We start from the raw sequence: 15,135 nt of genomic DNA, 5'->3' as shown, positions 1-15,135 counted from the left end.
CATAAAAGAGACATTTTAATTTGATGACAGAAATCCTATTATAACTAGTGATTCTTTTGAAACTCTTTTGAACTGTGGTATTAGGGCAACAAAATAAATTGTCATTCCTGAGAATGAAAGCTTTCATTTTGATATACGATATTTCTATTTAAGTGCTATTTGAAAGACTTTTATTGTCATATTAATAAGTCTTCCACATGACCTCTAGGTGCCGTTGATTTGCGATGGGAATGTTTTGAGGCCTTATTTTGTTATTTTATTAAACATAAATACATGAGTTACCTTTGAAAAGTTCAGATTATAAGCTTTCAAATGATACCACAAATGCCTGACTTGTGTATTTGGAGACATAACCCCCTTTTGGAGCTGCTGGCAGGTCCGCAGAGTTAAAGAGGTACCTTTTAAGGCCCTGTGCATGACAGTGTATCAGCTGTTCACACCCACATAAATTGACCATCTGCTAGCAAGCAAAACTTGCGTCAATGCTGTGCCACTTGTTCGATTCTAGTTTTAAAATTACACTTTGATGTTCCCCAGGGCTACCGTCCACATCCAAGTGAATGACATGAACGAGTACTCACCAGTGTTCAAAGAGAAATCCTACAAAGCCACAGTGATCGAGGGCAAAAAGTACGACAGCATCCTGAAGGTGGAAGCAGTAGACGCTGACTGCTCTTTCCAGTTCAGTCAGATCTGCAGCTATGAGATTGTCACCCCTGATGTGCCCTTCACTATTGACAAGGATGGTAAGTGAAGGGAGGTGGTAGAATGCTGCTGCCAGTCCTAGGCTCCTGCCAAAAATCCAGCTTATATACCTCACAGTCATATCAACTTACAGTTCATTGTTATTCATGGCACTTAAGTTGTGCCTTAAAATGTTTTTTATGCAAACAAGCAGCCATTTCAGAATCCTAAGCACACCTATCTTGATGTTGGCCAGCTGTCACCTTGAGATCAATGATCTTCTCAGCTGTGATCTTTTCATACATAAACTCATTGGCAGCACTAGTGGTGGACTTCCAAAGCTTAAAGGGACAGTTCCCCAAAAAATGTTAAAAGTCTGTAATTATTTTCTTACCTTCATGTTGTTCTGAACACATATGACTTTCCTTCTTCAGTGGAACACAAAAAGAGCCTCAGTCCCCGTTCTTTAATCGCATATTTGTTCCACTAACACCATGTCCTAACTTGACGCAATGCCACGACACAATAAAAGGTGTCTTTTCCATGTTAAACAAATGTTTTTGTCCTAACCAGCCTGTCAGCAACACGTGACGAGCGACGGGGCATTCTATTTTTGAAATGGTTTGTATTTCTGTGACGTCGCGCCTAGCAGCCCACTCAACAAATGGGTCTAAAATCCTTCTCATAACAGTATATTTAAGCCGGCATCTTACTAGCCTGTTCAGAACAACATGATTTTGGCCAAGGGTGTCATACATCTATCGAATGTTTTGCTTGAGGTCTCTCTCTCTTTAGTCGGAGGTCTGTCACACACACACACCAATTCAGAATGCTGATGACATACATAGTGGTTCGCTCTGACTTTCTCTCTGCTTCCCTGTCACGTGGAGATTAGCAAAATAAAAACAGGAGTACCACATGAATGTAAACAATGGCAACAGACTGAATTTGGGCTATATTACCGGTCAACATATTGTTTATTTTGCCACAACTCGAATGTTTATTTAAATAACACTGCCTTCTGTTCCCCAGATAACCCTGAAGAAATTAGAGCATCCTGTGTTGACTTTGGTCCATTCAAATGTAATAAGTATTGAATATTTCAGAGGTTACTCTGAAAACAAAGCAACTTAATTTGAAAACATTAAGACATGAGCCACACCATTTGCATTTTTTGCAAAACTCTTTGATTAAGACACAATGCCAAGAAATTCCCAAACTTTGGCAAAACCAGCAACTTTTTTACGCTAGTTTTAACAGCATACTTACAACATGCGTCTGTATCCACCTTTTTACTAAACACAAAAGTGTTCCATGATTCATAACGGAAGTTTGTTTTCGTTTTCCAGTTTCCAGTGTTTTCACTTGCATTGGTGGATGTTCTTTACAAATACTTTGATGTTTAGCGTATTGAATTTGTAAAAACGTTTTTAAAAAAAGCATGTGGCTCCATAGTGCCGATACTAGAGATACGAGCAGGGGTCAGCAACCTACGGCAAGCGTGCCAGGATTGGATTAGACTATTTTATTTATATGAAGGCCCTCACTCCTGCAAACCAAACAACATCTTGATGTAATGTAAAGATCATGCAGCATGATTTCATTAGCTAAATGGGAGGCTAAACACTACTAAAGAGTGACGAGACTGTGGTATAGTCAACAGATGAGCACTACACGTGCAAGCCAATCGCGCATCACCAGCCAGCTGCGCAGATTAATTCAGGCAGCACTTCACTTTCGGTGAATGACGTGAATTTATGGACCAAGGTTAGTTACATTGACTTCATAAACTTTTTTATTCTTATGACAGCAAACAACTTCACAAGTTGAGCCTGAACTTATTTTTACTCCAACTAACACTTAAAATGCTGTTTTTCTCCTTCTGGAACACTCGTATTGGTAGTTTTTACATTTGCTTCAGCAACAACTAGAGTCATCATGGCGGCGCCTAGTGGTTAGTCAGGATAACTGAATATAATTCAGATATGGAAAGTCAAAAGGGACAAAACCTTTTTTAATACCATGTTTTAAAATATAAAGTGTTAAAAAAAAAAGCATTTTTGATCTGTGGTTGTTTTTAAGGCTGATAATGGTTGTTGGAACCTTTTTCGTTTTAGTTCCAGTAATAAATGATGAAAAGAAAAATCAATAATAAAGATTAACTTAATATAAATGGGATCTCAGATTTCATGCAAACATCTAACATATCATAATTTCTAATGAAGTATAATATATTACAATATTCCATTAAATGAGATTCCCATACACATCCAACTGCCTTAAGCCCTGAATATCGACTGTCCCTATAAATACTGTTTAATTTCATTTGGATTCTGGCTCACCAAGCTGCATTTTTGCTCCACTTTCATTGACTATCACTACTCTGTATAAACAGGCAACATCAAGAACACAGAGAAGCTGAACTACAGCAAGGAACGCATGTACAAACTCGCCGTGACTGCATATGACTGCGGTAAAAACCGCGCCTCTGAAGACGTCCTTGTCAAAATCAACATCAAGCCCACCTGCAAACCAAGCTGGCAAGGTAACAAAGACTTCTGCATCTTTTGTCCTTCAAAACGGCAGCACAGCTGTATAATTATTTTAGCTAAAGCTAGATAGCTCAGCTGTGCAGGAATATTGTGTGTAATTTCTGAGCACAGAGTTTGAAGCAGATGCAAGCAGCACAACCAGAACTGTTTGTGCTTGAATAAGTTGTTTGTGGACATAGTGACACTGTACAAAGCCAAATTAAAGTTAACATACAACCATTTTTTGAAGTGATATTGTGTACATTTGTAACTTTTAATGTATAATGTAACTGAAAATGTATTAGTATATGTATAAATTAATAAATGTGTTTTTTTTTTGTTATAGTGAGTGGTCTATTTTAAAACACATTTTATCTTTCTCTGATGTTGATAGGATTCAATAAAAGGATTGAGTATGAGCCTGGCACAGGAAGTCTAGCCCTGTTTCCCAGCATGCACCTGGAGACCTGTGATGAGCCAATTACCTCCATTCAGGCTAGTATCATGCTGGAGACCAATCACATCGGCAAGGGCTGCGATAGAGACACATACTCAGAAAAATCCCTGCACAAGCTTTGTGGTGAGTTACAACAAGGCTATTATAATAGAGTAATTACCATTAATGTTAGGGCCTGAGGGAACCTGCTGCCTTTTTCGCATATTCAAGGACAATATGTGGAATGGATTTAAATGTAGTAAAATGCGTTATACATATAATCATTTTAGCCAGAGGTAAAGGATGTGTAGCACATCTTGAATGAAGGCATTCCATTATTTGGAAATCCGCAACACTTTCTGCAGAGTTCTGTGTGTGCAGATTACTTGTGGACCTAATGAACATTAAAATGTATTTATTATTTAGTTATTAATTTTTGGTTAAGCAGATCTTGTGTGGTAGACTTTTTTTATGCTTTTTGAGTAATTTACATAATTGTATTACCTGTAAGCATTGCAGAATACTGTAGGTACATTCTAAACTATGATGAAAACAAAATGTGTATACTCATAAGAATAACTGTTTGTGTGCTCGTCCAGGTGCCAGCGCTGGCACTGTTGAACTGCTGCCTGCTCCCAGCAATGCTGCCAACTGGACTGTTGGCTTGCCCACTGACAACGGGCATGACAGTGACCAGGTGTTTGAATTCAATGGCACTCAGGCCATTAAGGTTCCTGAAGGTGTGGTGAGCACCAGCCTGAAGGATCCCTTCACCATCTCAGTGTGGATGAGACATGGACCTGGAGGCAGAGAGAAGGAAACTATCCTCTGCAACTCTGATAAGACCGGTAATGATATTATGATATAATTTGTATTTATCTAATTTGACATTTGAAAAATTAAAAAAATTAAAAGCAAATTGCATACTGTTTATCAGCTAACTCTGAAGTCCTCTGAGAAATCTAATCCCATCTGGACTGGAATGTGTGATTGCAGATTTTAAACTTTCACAACACTTCTGCTTGCTTATTTTTAACTTTGTTGAATGCCATAACTAATGCTAATTGTGTGATGCGCTACCTGGTGCACCTTCATTATGGACTGAAACATTTTTGCTAACTTTCTGGGTATAATAACGGTTGTTCAATTACTGCCTGCTGGCATCACATCCGATGTCAAAAAGAAAATTAAATAATTCATGTTTATATAAAATCGTAATAAAGAAAGAAAACATCAAATATAGGCCAATAACAGACTGTTCACAATGACCACTAGCATCAGGTATGACCCTCAACTTAATGATTTCCTTCTCTTGATTATATAAATAATGTTTATTTCAAATATAGTCTTGTTCTGAATAGGTTTTGTGATGTACGCATCCAGACCCCATGAACCTCTGTAATGCCCATCAGTACAATTCAAACAGCGTTTTGAAAATGAATTCTGTCCAAAGAGTTCTATGAACTATTTGGACATCTATAGTGTCCTAATCCTAGCAGGATTTTTGAGGGTTATGAAAGGATTCCTTGTAGTTTTGTGAATTGGGAATGTCACACTATGATCTCACTCTCTGCTCATTAAAGCAAAATTCCCTGCCTTAGAAAAATCTCATCAGCTGGGCATTATATAATGCTGATTACATCATGGTTATGACCCTGTTTATGGAAAGTTGCTTCATTGTTGTCGAAGAGAGTGGGGGTGTAGCAATCCATGCAGACATAGACACGTGTTTTGTATTCATGCCTGCTGAGCTGAATCATTCTCACTTAAGTGTGAAAAAACACACGTGGTAAACAAGTGTATTAACATGAATTGTAATAGACAGAATTATGATTTATTCCTGTGTCCGTGTCCTCTGCAGAGATGAACAGGCACCACTATTCCCTGTATGTACACAACTGTCGACTTGTGCTACTACTGCGTCAGGACCCCACCGAATCTGAGCACTACAAACCTGCTGAATTCCACTGGAAACTTGACCAAGTGAGTTAACTAGGGCCCCTTTAGAGCCACTTAGTTTTGAAAGACATCCTTGTGTTGGACTTACCATGCTTAGTTTAAGCCCGCTAGCAATGAATAGGTCACCTCTTGGGCTGGACAAGGGCATAAACATACAAGATTATCACAGGCAGGGCCAGAGATGAATGGCGCAGGGCAAAAATGCCACTGAAAGTGACCAAAACATTTTTTGTATCAGAAGGTAATGCCATGGTACTTAGGTATTGATTATATCTTAAAGTATATGCACAGAATATGTATTGCATATATATATATATATATATATATATATATATATATATATATATATATATATATGGTGTGTGTGTATATATGTTGGTACATTTCATGGTCCATTTACCATGTTATTTATTCAGAATTGAACCATTTTGTCTTCTTACATATACACTATACATTATATACCATACACATGCATATGTATATATAGGACTATGCAAAGGTTTAGGCACTTGTGTTGCATAGTGAGAGAATTTGCCACATCACTCAGTGTTATCTAATCAAAAACTGAAGTTTAAATTCTGCTGAATGTTTTTCATAAATAAAAAAGGAAAAGCTTTGATCTTATGATATTTTGATTTGAAGCGAGGCACTGATCCAAAATGTCTCCTCTCAGGTGTGTGATAAAGAGTGGCATCACTACGTACTGAACATTGAGTTCCCAGCAGTGTCTCTGTTTGTGGATGGTGCCACATTTGAGCCCTTCCTGGTCACGGAGGATTATCCTCTGCACGCTTCCAAGATCGAAACCCAGCTCACCATCGGTGCCTGCTGGCAAGGTATGCTCATGAATGATCTATGGATCAGCTGCAGTTAAAATTGAAGCATGCATTGAATTAAGTAAATTTGGTTGATAATTTGTAGAGTAGCCCGTTTCATTATTCTAGTCATGGATGTTGTTTTAGATTGCCAAGATCTTTTGTCACATGTCATGCATTAGATCTTATGATCTTAAGGACACCATAAAAAAAAAAAAAGTCTTTTAGTCCACATCTGTTAGCTTTGAAGCCATCTGTATGCTATTTTTCTCTTTAAAGTCAATAAAACTGAGGATTTATTCTTGTGAAACCTGTCAAGAAAATGTTCTGGTCATATTTAACCCCAAAACAATACAAAAAATATGTTTAGAGTAAAGAGAATGAAGCATATATTTAGGACCATTAAGATTTTTTAGCATTATGACATTTTCAGGACACTTTTTTACCCCGTAGTTCTCAGTACTCTAATGCACCCCAATGTTTTACTTTTACTATTCCTATTGTTTTAAATGGTGATTCTCCAGTCATTTTATATAATTACAATTATTTATTTATTTTTATACATCTGCGAAAACGAAAGGCCAAACTAAGGGAGTACTACTATGATAAATATATGTTTAATTTAAATAAAATATAATGTTTTTGTGGTAATGAGAATATAGTAATGACCCTGTTTTTTTGCATTTTGGTAATGAGATTTGGGGGTTAAAATGTGTGTAATTTTCATAAAAGTAACAATGTAACAAATCTTAATGGCCTTAACATTTTCCATGCAAAATATAATTTCTTAGTTGTTTCTTCTGATATTGTCAAGTCATCCTTTAATTATATAGCACATTTAAAACATAAAAAGTTGACCCAAAGTGCTTTAAAAATGACAGAATTATATACATGCAAAAAAGATCAAACATAACAAATAATAAATAAAAATAATACAATTTAAAAACTGCATCAAGTATTTACTTAATTTAACATATTAAAGTCCTATTCAAATGCTAAAGAAATAAATAACTTTTCAAAGAGGATTTAAAAATGGCTATTGAAGAAGCTGACCTCACATGGTATGGGAGACTGTTCCAGAGTTTTCCCACCACAGAGAAAGCACGATCACCCTTGGATGTATAGTGACAATGAGGAAAATTCAGAAGAAATTTGTGAGAATCACCCAGATATATGCATTTAAAAATTCAGGAAAAAAAAAAAAAAAAATGTTTATGACTCATCTTGTACACAGGGGTGTATCTTGATTTTTGTCCAGTAAAATGCTCCCTAGAATGAGAACTTCCCCACCCCCTAAATTATAAATACCACCTGCCACTGACTTGCAAGTAAATAATAGTTTTCCCTGGCTGTGATGTAAACTAAAGCCTATTGCCAAATGAAATAAAAAGGACAAGTAGTTCAAAAATGTATGTCCTCCTCCAACTTCCTGTGTCAATAGTAAATACGTCAATACAGGAAAGATAATTGTGTTTAACCATTTCATGGGGTCTTTAATGCATGACAATGTATCAAATTACTTTCTCTCCGTTGAATATATTGAGCCCTAGTCTTTCCCTGACCTTCTGTCTTGCCTCCACAGACCTCTCAGGACATGACAATGATACTGAGACACTCTCAGAACCTTTGACAGGTTGCCCATGTTTTTCCCCATCACCCCAATATGTCATTACGCACGTCTATTAATGCCCAGCACACGTAAGGTTCTTCCGCAGTTGAAAGCAGCATAGCATATGGCTGCAGAAGGACCATACGTGCATGCTGCATCAGTCTGCCAGAGTGTAACATTTGTAGCATGATGCAATTCAGACGATAGACCCAATATCATAAACCCTGCCTGTTTCCTGTTCCACATTTATTCTTATCTGTTGTTTTAATTCATCAAACCAGCTCCATCTAATTTCAGTTTGCTTGCATGTCTGGAGATGTACACAGGATGTGATTGTAGCCATCCAATACCTGGGATGCACCTTTGCCCATTTTCAGAATGGTTAAGGGTGGTTACAGTTTTGACACAACACATTACCCCGAAAAACAAGCCCAACTGACCTTAAGGATCTGCATTTTCTATGATACATCAGAGTGTTTGGCTGCAGTCCTTTGCAGGATTATTTATGGCTGTAGTATCAGTGCAGTTGTGTCTGTGACAGACAGGTTGTCACATATCTCATTGAATGACGTTGCTGCTGCAAGAGACCGAAATAGAGCAATGAGAGCATCACCCAGTGTCATATTACTTAATGAGGTCATCTGGACCACTTCCTCAGTCTGTGTCCTTTAGTCACGCCATATAGGGCATTACCATACTTTCAGCTAGAATATCACTCGGCTTTTATTTCTCCTAATGTCGATAAATACAAGACATAGTGGCCCCAAAGAATATTTGTACACTTAAGCTACACTTAAAAATGTATGAATGTCATTGCATTAGATTACAGACATTTATGTTAAAGAAAGATAGCTCTAGCACACTTTTCAAGGCTAGCATTTCATAGTATTTGGACACTTCTGGTTGACAAACTTGGAACATGTCCATAGTGTACTGTATGTGATAAATACACCTGTGGTTTTTCTACTATCTGTGTAAACTTGAGGGAAAATGACTTCATACATTCTCTAAAAATCACACTGGGAGCAGTTGGTTTAATGTAATTGCAAAAATAGCTCAGAAAAGTTAGTTCTGAGAAAAGGCCTAGCTTTATTGGTTTGCAGATTCCTCTTGCTTTAATGTTTTGTTATCTAATGCAATATATTTAGGTGTAGCTTAAGTGTCCCAATACTTTTTGGAGCCAATTAAAAATACATTGTTGTTGTCTGTCGTACCATACAGATAGATATATGTTGATTGGTGCAAAATGATTCATGCTTTGATTCATTTGTTTGCGTGCCTTTGTGTTCATTCCCATTCATTTGCTATGACTTTTTTTTTTTACTTAGAGCTGCATGAGGCCAAGCGCCTGTATCAGGTCATCCATCATTCTGACTGCAAGGCCTCATATGCATTGAACTTAACATGCATGCTTATCAGTCACATTGAGATACAGAGCATGCTTAAGGTCAGCACGCAGCAGAGCACATGTTTGGCATCTGATGGTTTCTATCTTCTCTGTGTTTTTCTAGGTGGCAGCGCCCGCATGGCTCAGTACTTTAGAGGCAACCTGGCTGGACTCATTATCCGCTCTGGGAAACTGGAGAACAAGAAGGTTATTGATTGTCTGTACACCTGCAAGGAAGGTCTTGATGTGCAGCTTCCAGAGGAGGTGGCTTCTGCTGTGAAGGTGAGTGAGCCAGGGTCTTGAATGAGGTCAAATTTAGAGTTTTGCGGCTTGTGGTCAAACAGTAGTAATAACACAAATTACAAGAGACCAGCTAAAGTAAAAATGCTATGTTTGGAACTATATAGAACCAATCATAATACCTGATGAGCAAAATCTATCCACCCGAATCCTGTGTTGTGTGACTGATGGTGTCCTGCTGGGTGTTTGTGTCTGGGTTTATGTACAGGTGGAGTTTAACCCCAACCAATCTTCTCTGAGCCTGGATGGAGATGACATTGAGAGCTTTGAGAAGGTCATGCAACACATCTCCTACCTGAACTCACGGCAGTTCCCCACCCCAGGAATCCGCCAACTTCGAGTCACCACCACTGTCAAGTTAGTTTCTATAAACAAAGCAATTCTGTTCAGCTGTAGAAATACAACTGAATAACAAAATTATTTATTTGTTTTGGCTCCTATCTTAGTCTTAATCTAGATCTTAAAGGAATGTTCTGGGTTTAATACAAGTTAGGCTCAATTGAAAGCACTTGTTGCATAATGTTGATTACCACAGAAAAAGAATTCGGCTTGTTCCAATTTTTTTTTTTTTTTTGCAGTTACAGTGAGGCATTTACAATGGAAATTAATGAGGCATTAAAATTAAAAAACAACAAAAATAAACATTGAATTCTAATGAAGCATAGCACAGATGGTGTGAATGAGCCATTTGACTCCTCTCTAAAAGAGATGGTACTGGTGTCTTCTACAAATAAATGTAAATACTTGTAAATGGTATAAATTATGAATGTAAAAAATAAACGTAATTATATACAGTATATATAAAAAGCATTATAATTTATGCAATTTCAAGACATATCTTGAAATTCATATTTATTGATGGAATACATTTTTAAAAAGCTAAAATGTAACCAATATGATGAAAAAATTATTTATGATCAAATATAATTTGTAAAATGTATATTTTCATAATGTACATAGTAAGAAGGCCCCTGTATAATTAACAGCATTAGCTGAAAGATAATTTATTTTATTTGTGCTGTAAGCACAATGGGCCTTATAACTGAAATATACCCATATGAATCGATATCGAATCAAAATAAAAAAAATAATCGAATCAAGAGTTGTGAATCAGACTGGGGAATCTGTATCTGTAGACAGCCCTGGTGTCAATAGGTCACTTAGTTTCAATTATAGCGCACTTCTGCATAGCCCCGCCTACATTGAAATCCCATTAGTCCTCCCATCACTGTATATTCAACAACTGGATGTTCTAATTGGCTTTAGTTGTATTAGTTGCACAATATTTTCACTTAAATATAGACAGACAAAATACTTGCCGCTGGGAACTTGTCTTGTGCACGCCTGGTTAAGATGAGGTGTAAGGGCCCATTCATACTCAATGCGTTATTGTGCTACAAAAAGCTGGACACAGTGTCTGTATATAACAGAGCGCAGGTGTCTCAAGATGCGTAGAAGTTCTTTTAAACTGACACAGCCTCTAAAAATGCAGAGACATTGATCGTTGCACTGCGTTTTGAAGTTTTGAAGACATTTACATCTATGCATTTGGCAGACGCTTTTTTCCAAAGCGACATACAGAGCCCTTATTACAGGGACAATCCCCCCGGAGCCACCTGGAGTTATATAAGACACCTGGGAGCCAGAAATCTCTGATTGAGAGGGGGTCGAATACTTATTTCCCTCATTAAAATGCAATTCAATTTATAACATTTTTGACATGCGTTTTCTGGATTTTTTTGTTGTTATTCTGTCTCTCACTGTTCAAATTATCCTACCATTAAAATTATAGACTGATCATTTCTTTGTCAGTGGGCAAACGTACAAAATCAGCAGGGGATCAAATACTTTTTTCCTCACTGTAAGTGCCTTGCTCAAGGACACAATGGTGGTGGCTGTGGGGATCAAACTGACAACCTTCTGCTTAACAGTTTAGTGCTTTAGCCCACTACACCACCACCACGGTGGATGCAAAAACATATTTGTGTGAACGACCTCAAACTTTTAGTCTTTGTCTTAGATTAGTATATACCAGGAGACAAACTCATTATCTTTTCATTTTATAATTAAGAATGGCTAATGATAACCCCTCTTGATACTGTGACTCTTTAGATGTTTCAATGAGGAGACGTGTATCTCCATACCTGAGGCTGAAGGCTACGTAATGGTTCTCCAACCAGAGGAGCCAAAGATCAGCCTCAGTGGAATTGACCATTTTGCCCGTGGAGCGGTTGAATTTGAGAGCACTGAGGGCATAACGCTCTTCCCTGAGCTGCGCATCGTCAGCACCATCACCCGTGAGGTTGAGGTTGAGGTTGAAGCCGAGACCAAGGCTGAGGGAGAGGACGAACCTACAGGTATGCTGGGAATGTGAGATTATTAGATTTTGCTGTGAAAGGAGAAGAGGCGGTAGAGGATAATAAAATAAATTGATAGAGTATGCCTATAAAATCTGGCCAAATAGACCAAGAGCAATTTATTTTAAATAGTTCCTGTATTGACAGCATGAAGAATGACTTCAACTTTATTGAAGATGGAGTAATATTTTTAGAAGTTTATGCTTCAGTAAGCACTGAAAATACTGGCGTAATCATCTGAATGAGTCTATAATATAATAGATTCTGAGATAAAACATATACCTGTATACATGAGTAGAGAAAGTCTTGAGAGGTTTACTCTTGGCACATGATTATTTCTTAAAGATTGCTTTTCCCCTTCAAACCAATATTTGTAGTAAAATTGCTTTGTGAACTTTTTCTGAACAGTTTCTGAGATTAACTTTAGTCTAAACAAACAGAATCACATGGAGGTGTTTTGTGTTTGGGCAGTGCAAGAGACAGTTGTATCTGAGGAGATCATGCATAACTTGGACACCTGTGAGGTGACGGTGGTGGGAGAGGATCTGAATGGAGATCATGAGAGTCTTGAGGTGGATTTAGCCCAAATCCAGCAGAGAGGTCTGGAGATGAGCTCTTCTAATGTGGGCATGGTCATTACAGGTATGCATCAGGGGTTGGCAACCTTTTCCGACCCAAGGGCATTCTCCCCACATAGATTCTCAACCAACCCAGGGACCTCCTTAAAAAAGTCTAGATTGTCACAGAAACTGTGTATAAAATATTTTATTAATAACATTATTACATTATGCTAAACTAGTGTTGATCAGGTTTGTTAATGAAAACCTTTACATCCTTTGCCATTTTTTGGGTTCATTGCACAATTTTATTGTCCAAAAGAACAACATTTTCTTGTTTATTGATGGGTTTAGGCTCTATAGAAGCAACCAAATCAACCGAAGATTATACATAAAGGTTTTTTCTTTTAATTAAAAAAACAATTATTAACCACATTTATAAATCAATTTTGAAATACACTGGATATTTTTAGACCTTATTTGCTTTTTATATCAGTCCCCCCATTAAAAACACTTGGTCAACATAAACAAACAACTGCTACTTGATAGATACAAATAGTTGGACCCATCTGTTAGATAATGCTTGTTAGTATTGTTCTCAATAGTTTCAATCCAGTTGATCTAATGGCACAAAAACTTCAATAATTTAATCCTGATTAGAACTAGAAAAGAGAATAACATTGTCTTACTTGGTAGAAAAGTACATGTTTTCTTGCCTCTGTCCTCAGGTGTTAACACCATGGTGAAATTTGAGCAGGTCCTGCATCTGATCCGCTACAGGAATTGGCATACAGAGGTTCTGTTTGACAGGAAGTTCAAACTGGTCTGTTCTGAACTCAATGGCCGCTACATCAGCAATGAATTCAAAGTGGAGGTATGGCTGACTATACAGTTGTGCTCAAATAGGCCTCAAGTATTACCCTGGAAATAAATTACCATGGTTAATACAGTAATTGTTGCTACAGTAAAACTGTGGTAACTTGTTATTATCATTACTTTCACCAAAAAACTTAGAAAGCTTCTTAGTCTGTTTAGATCCCAATCTATTTTTTAATGGTTTTATTCTAGTAAAAATGTATATAATTGTTACAAAATACTAAAGTACTTAGGGAAGCTGTGGTAAAAACTGTGAATTTTTGTAAGGTATTGTGAATATAAAAGGGCTTCATAGAAAGAAACTCTCAAGATAAGACATATGGGGATATGCAGTGACTGATAGTATGATTAGTTTCAGGATGAGGTTACATTTGCATGATTTTTTTACATATTTAGGTCAACGTGATCCACACAGCCAACCCTATAGATCATGCCAACAATGCTATGGTGCAACCTCAGTTCATCAACCAAATCCAGCATGCTTCAGTGGACCTGTCTGGACACAACCTGGTCAACACACATCAGGCCTCAGGTATCCTTTATTATATATTCTTCCCTTTTGCTTTGCTCCTCTGACCCATCTGTTCAGCTCCTTTCATATGGAGATAAAGACATTTCATTGGCTGCTTCCTTCCTCACAGCATCTCTCCTAGATTATTGCACTAAACTCTCATTAAAGATAATCCAGACTTTGTAATCAAACAAATAATCTGTTTAATGTCGACCTCAAAAATGAATTCTGTTTCTTTTCCATGAAATATTCCCGCAGCTTAAAGTCAATTTAAAAAAAGTGGGGCAGATATGGAGTGCCTTGTACTTAGACTGTTTTTAATGCCGCAGTTTTAGGGATTATGTACTGTCTACAATATCTGGACAGATGGCCAGTGGTACCTCTCACATCCTATTTAAGAAATGTTTTACCCTAAATACTAAATACTAAAATGTCTGAATGTTATGTCTGAATGTTATGCTCTCTTTAAAGTTGTCCCTAGTGCCGCCACCATCGTTATCATGGTGTGTGTGAGCTTCTTGGCGTTTATGATCATCCTGGGTGTGTTCCGTATCCGCGCTGCTCACCAGAGCACCATGAGGGACCAGGAAAATGGCAAAGAGAATGAGATGGACTGGGATGACTCGGCCCTCACCATCACTGTCAACCCTATGGAGGTGCATTCTTTTTTTTCTGATTAACATTTTTTTTATTGATTCATATAGTAAAAAAAAAAACATATAAACATTGAATCATCATTTAACTCCCACTACTACCCCTCCCCAATCACCAACCCCACCCCGACCCCCAACGAACATCCCTGTGGTCACACATAAATACACACACACAAAAAATAAAAATATATGTATAATAATCACACACATCTAAAACTATGCCTCTCACATTTCCCATCAAATTAATCCCAGTTCCCCAGTCTTGTACTGACACCTCCTTGAAAACTGCCACCCTCCCCATCTCCACGCACCACTCCCGAAATGAGGGCACTCCCGATGACTTCAATCCCCTTAAAGGGGACCTATTATGCAAAATTCACTTTTACATGGTGTTTGTACATAAATGTGAGTCGGCAGTGTGTGTACACAACCACCCTACAATGTTAAAAGTCCACCCACT

At 37.5% G+C, this 15,135-nt stretch overlaps 1 protein-coding gene across 1 annotated transcript in view; it reads left to right on the top strand.

The window, feature by feature from the left end:
* Positions 1 to 14,702, top strand: part of LOC127619033 (calsyntenin-1-like) — a 58,856-nt gene extending 44,154 nt beyond the window's left edge. The window contains exons 5-18 of the mRNA XM_052091759.1: positions 538 to 746; positions 3,080 to 3,229; positions 3,610 to 3,795; positions 4,251 to 4,499; positions 5,513 to 5,634; positions 6,284 to 6,446; positions 8,008 to 8,058; positions 9,546 to 9,703; positions 9,930 to 10,078; positions 11,834 to 12,078; positions 12,550 to 12,720; positions 13,364 to 13,509; positions 13,908 to 14,043; positions 14,494 to 14,702. Of these exons, the coding sequence (XP_051947719.1) occupies positions 538 to 746; positions 3,080 to 3,229; positions 3,610 to 3,795; positions 4,251 to 4,499; positions 5,513 to 5,634; positions 6,284 to 6,446; positions 8,008 to 8,058; positions 9,546 to 9,703; positions 9,930 to 10,078; positions 11,834 to 12,078; positions 12,550 to 12,720; positions 13,364 to 13,509; positions 13,908 to 14,043; positions 14,494 to 14,702 (2,344 nt within the window). The remainder of the gene's footprint in view (positions 1 to 537; positions 747 to 3,079; positions 3,230 to 3,609; positions 3,796 to 4,250; positions 4,500 to 5,512; positions 5,635 to 6,283; positions 6,447 to 8,007; positions 8,059 to 9,545; positions 9,704 to 9,929; positions 10,079 to 11,833; positions 12,079 to 12,549; positions 12,721 to 13,363; positions 13,510 to 13,907; positions 14,044 to 14,493) is intronic.
* Positions 14,703 to 15,135: the final 433 nt, after the last annotated feature.

Source organism: Xyrauchen texanus, chromosome 25 (genome assembly GCF_025860055.1).
Source record: "Xyrauchen texanus isolate HMW12.3.18 chromosome 25, RBS_HiC_50CHRs, whole genome shotgun sequence".
NCBI lineage: Eukaryota > Metazoa > Chordata > Actinopteri > Cypriniformes > Catostomidae > Xyrauchen > Xyrauchen texanus.
This window is presented reverse-complemented; position numbering and strand designations above follow the sequence as displayed.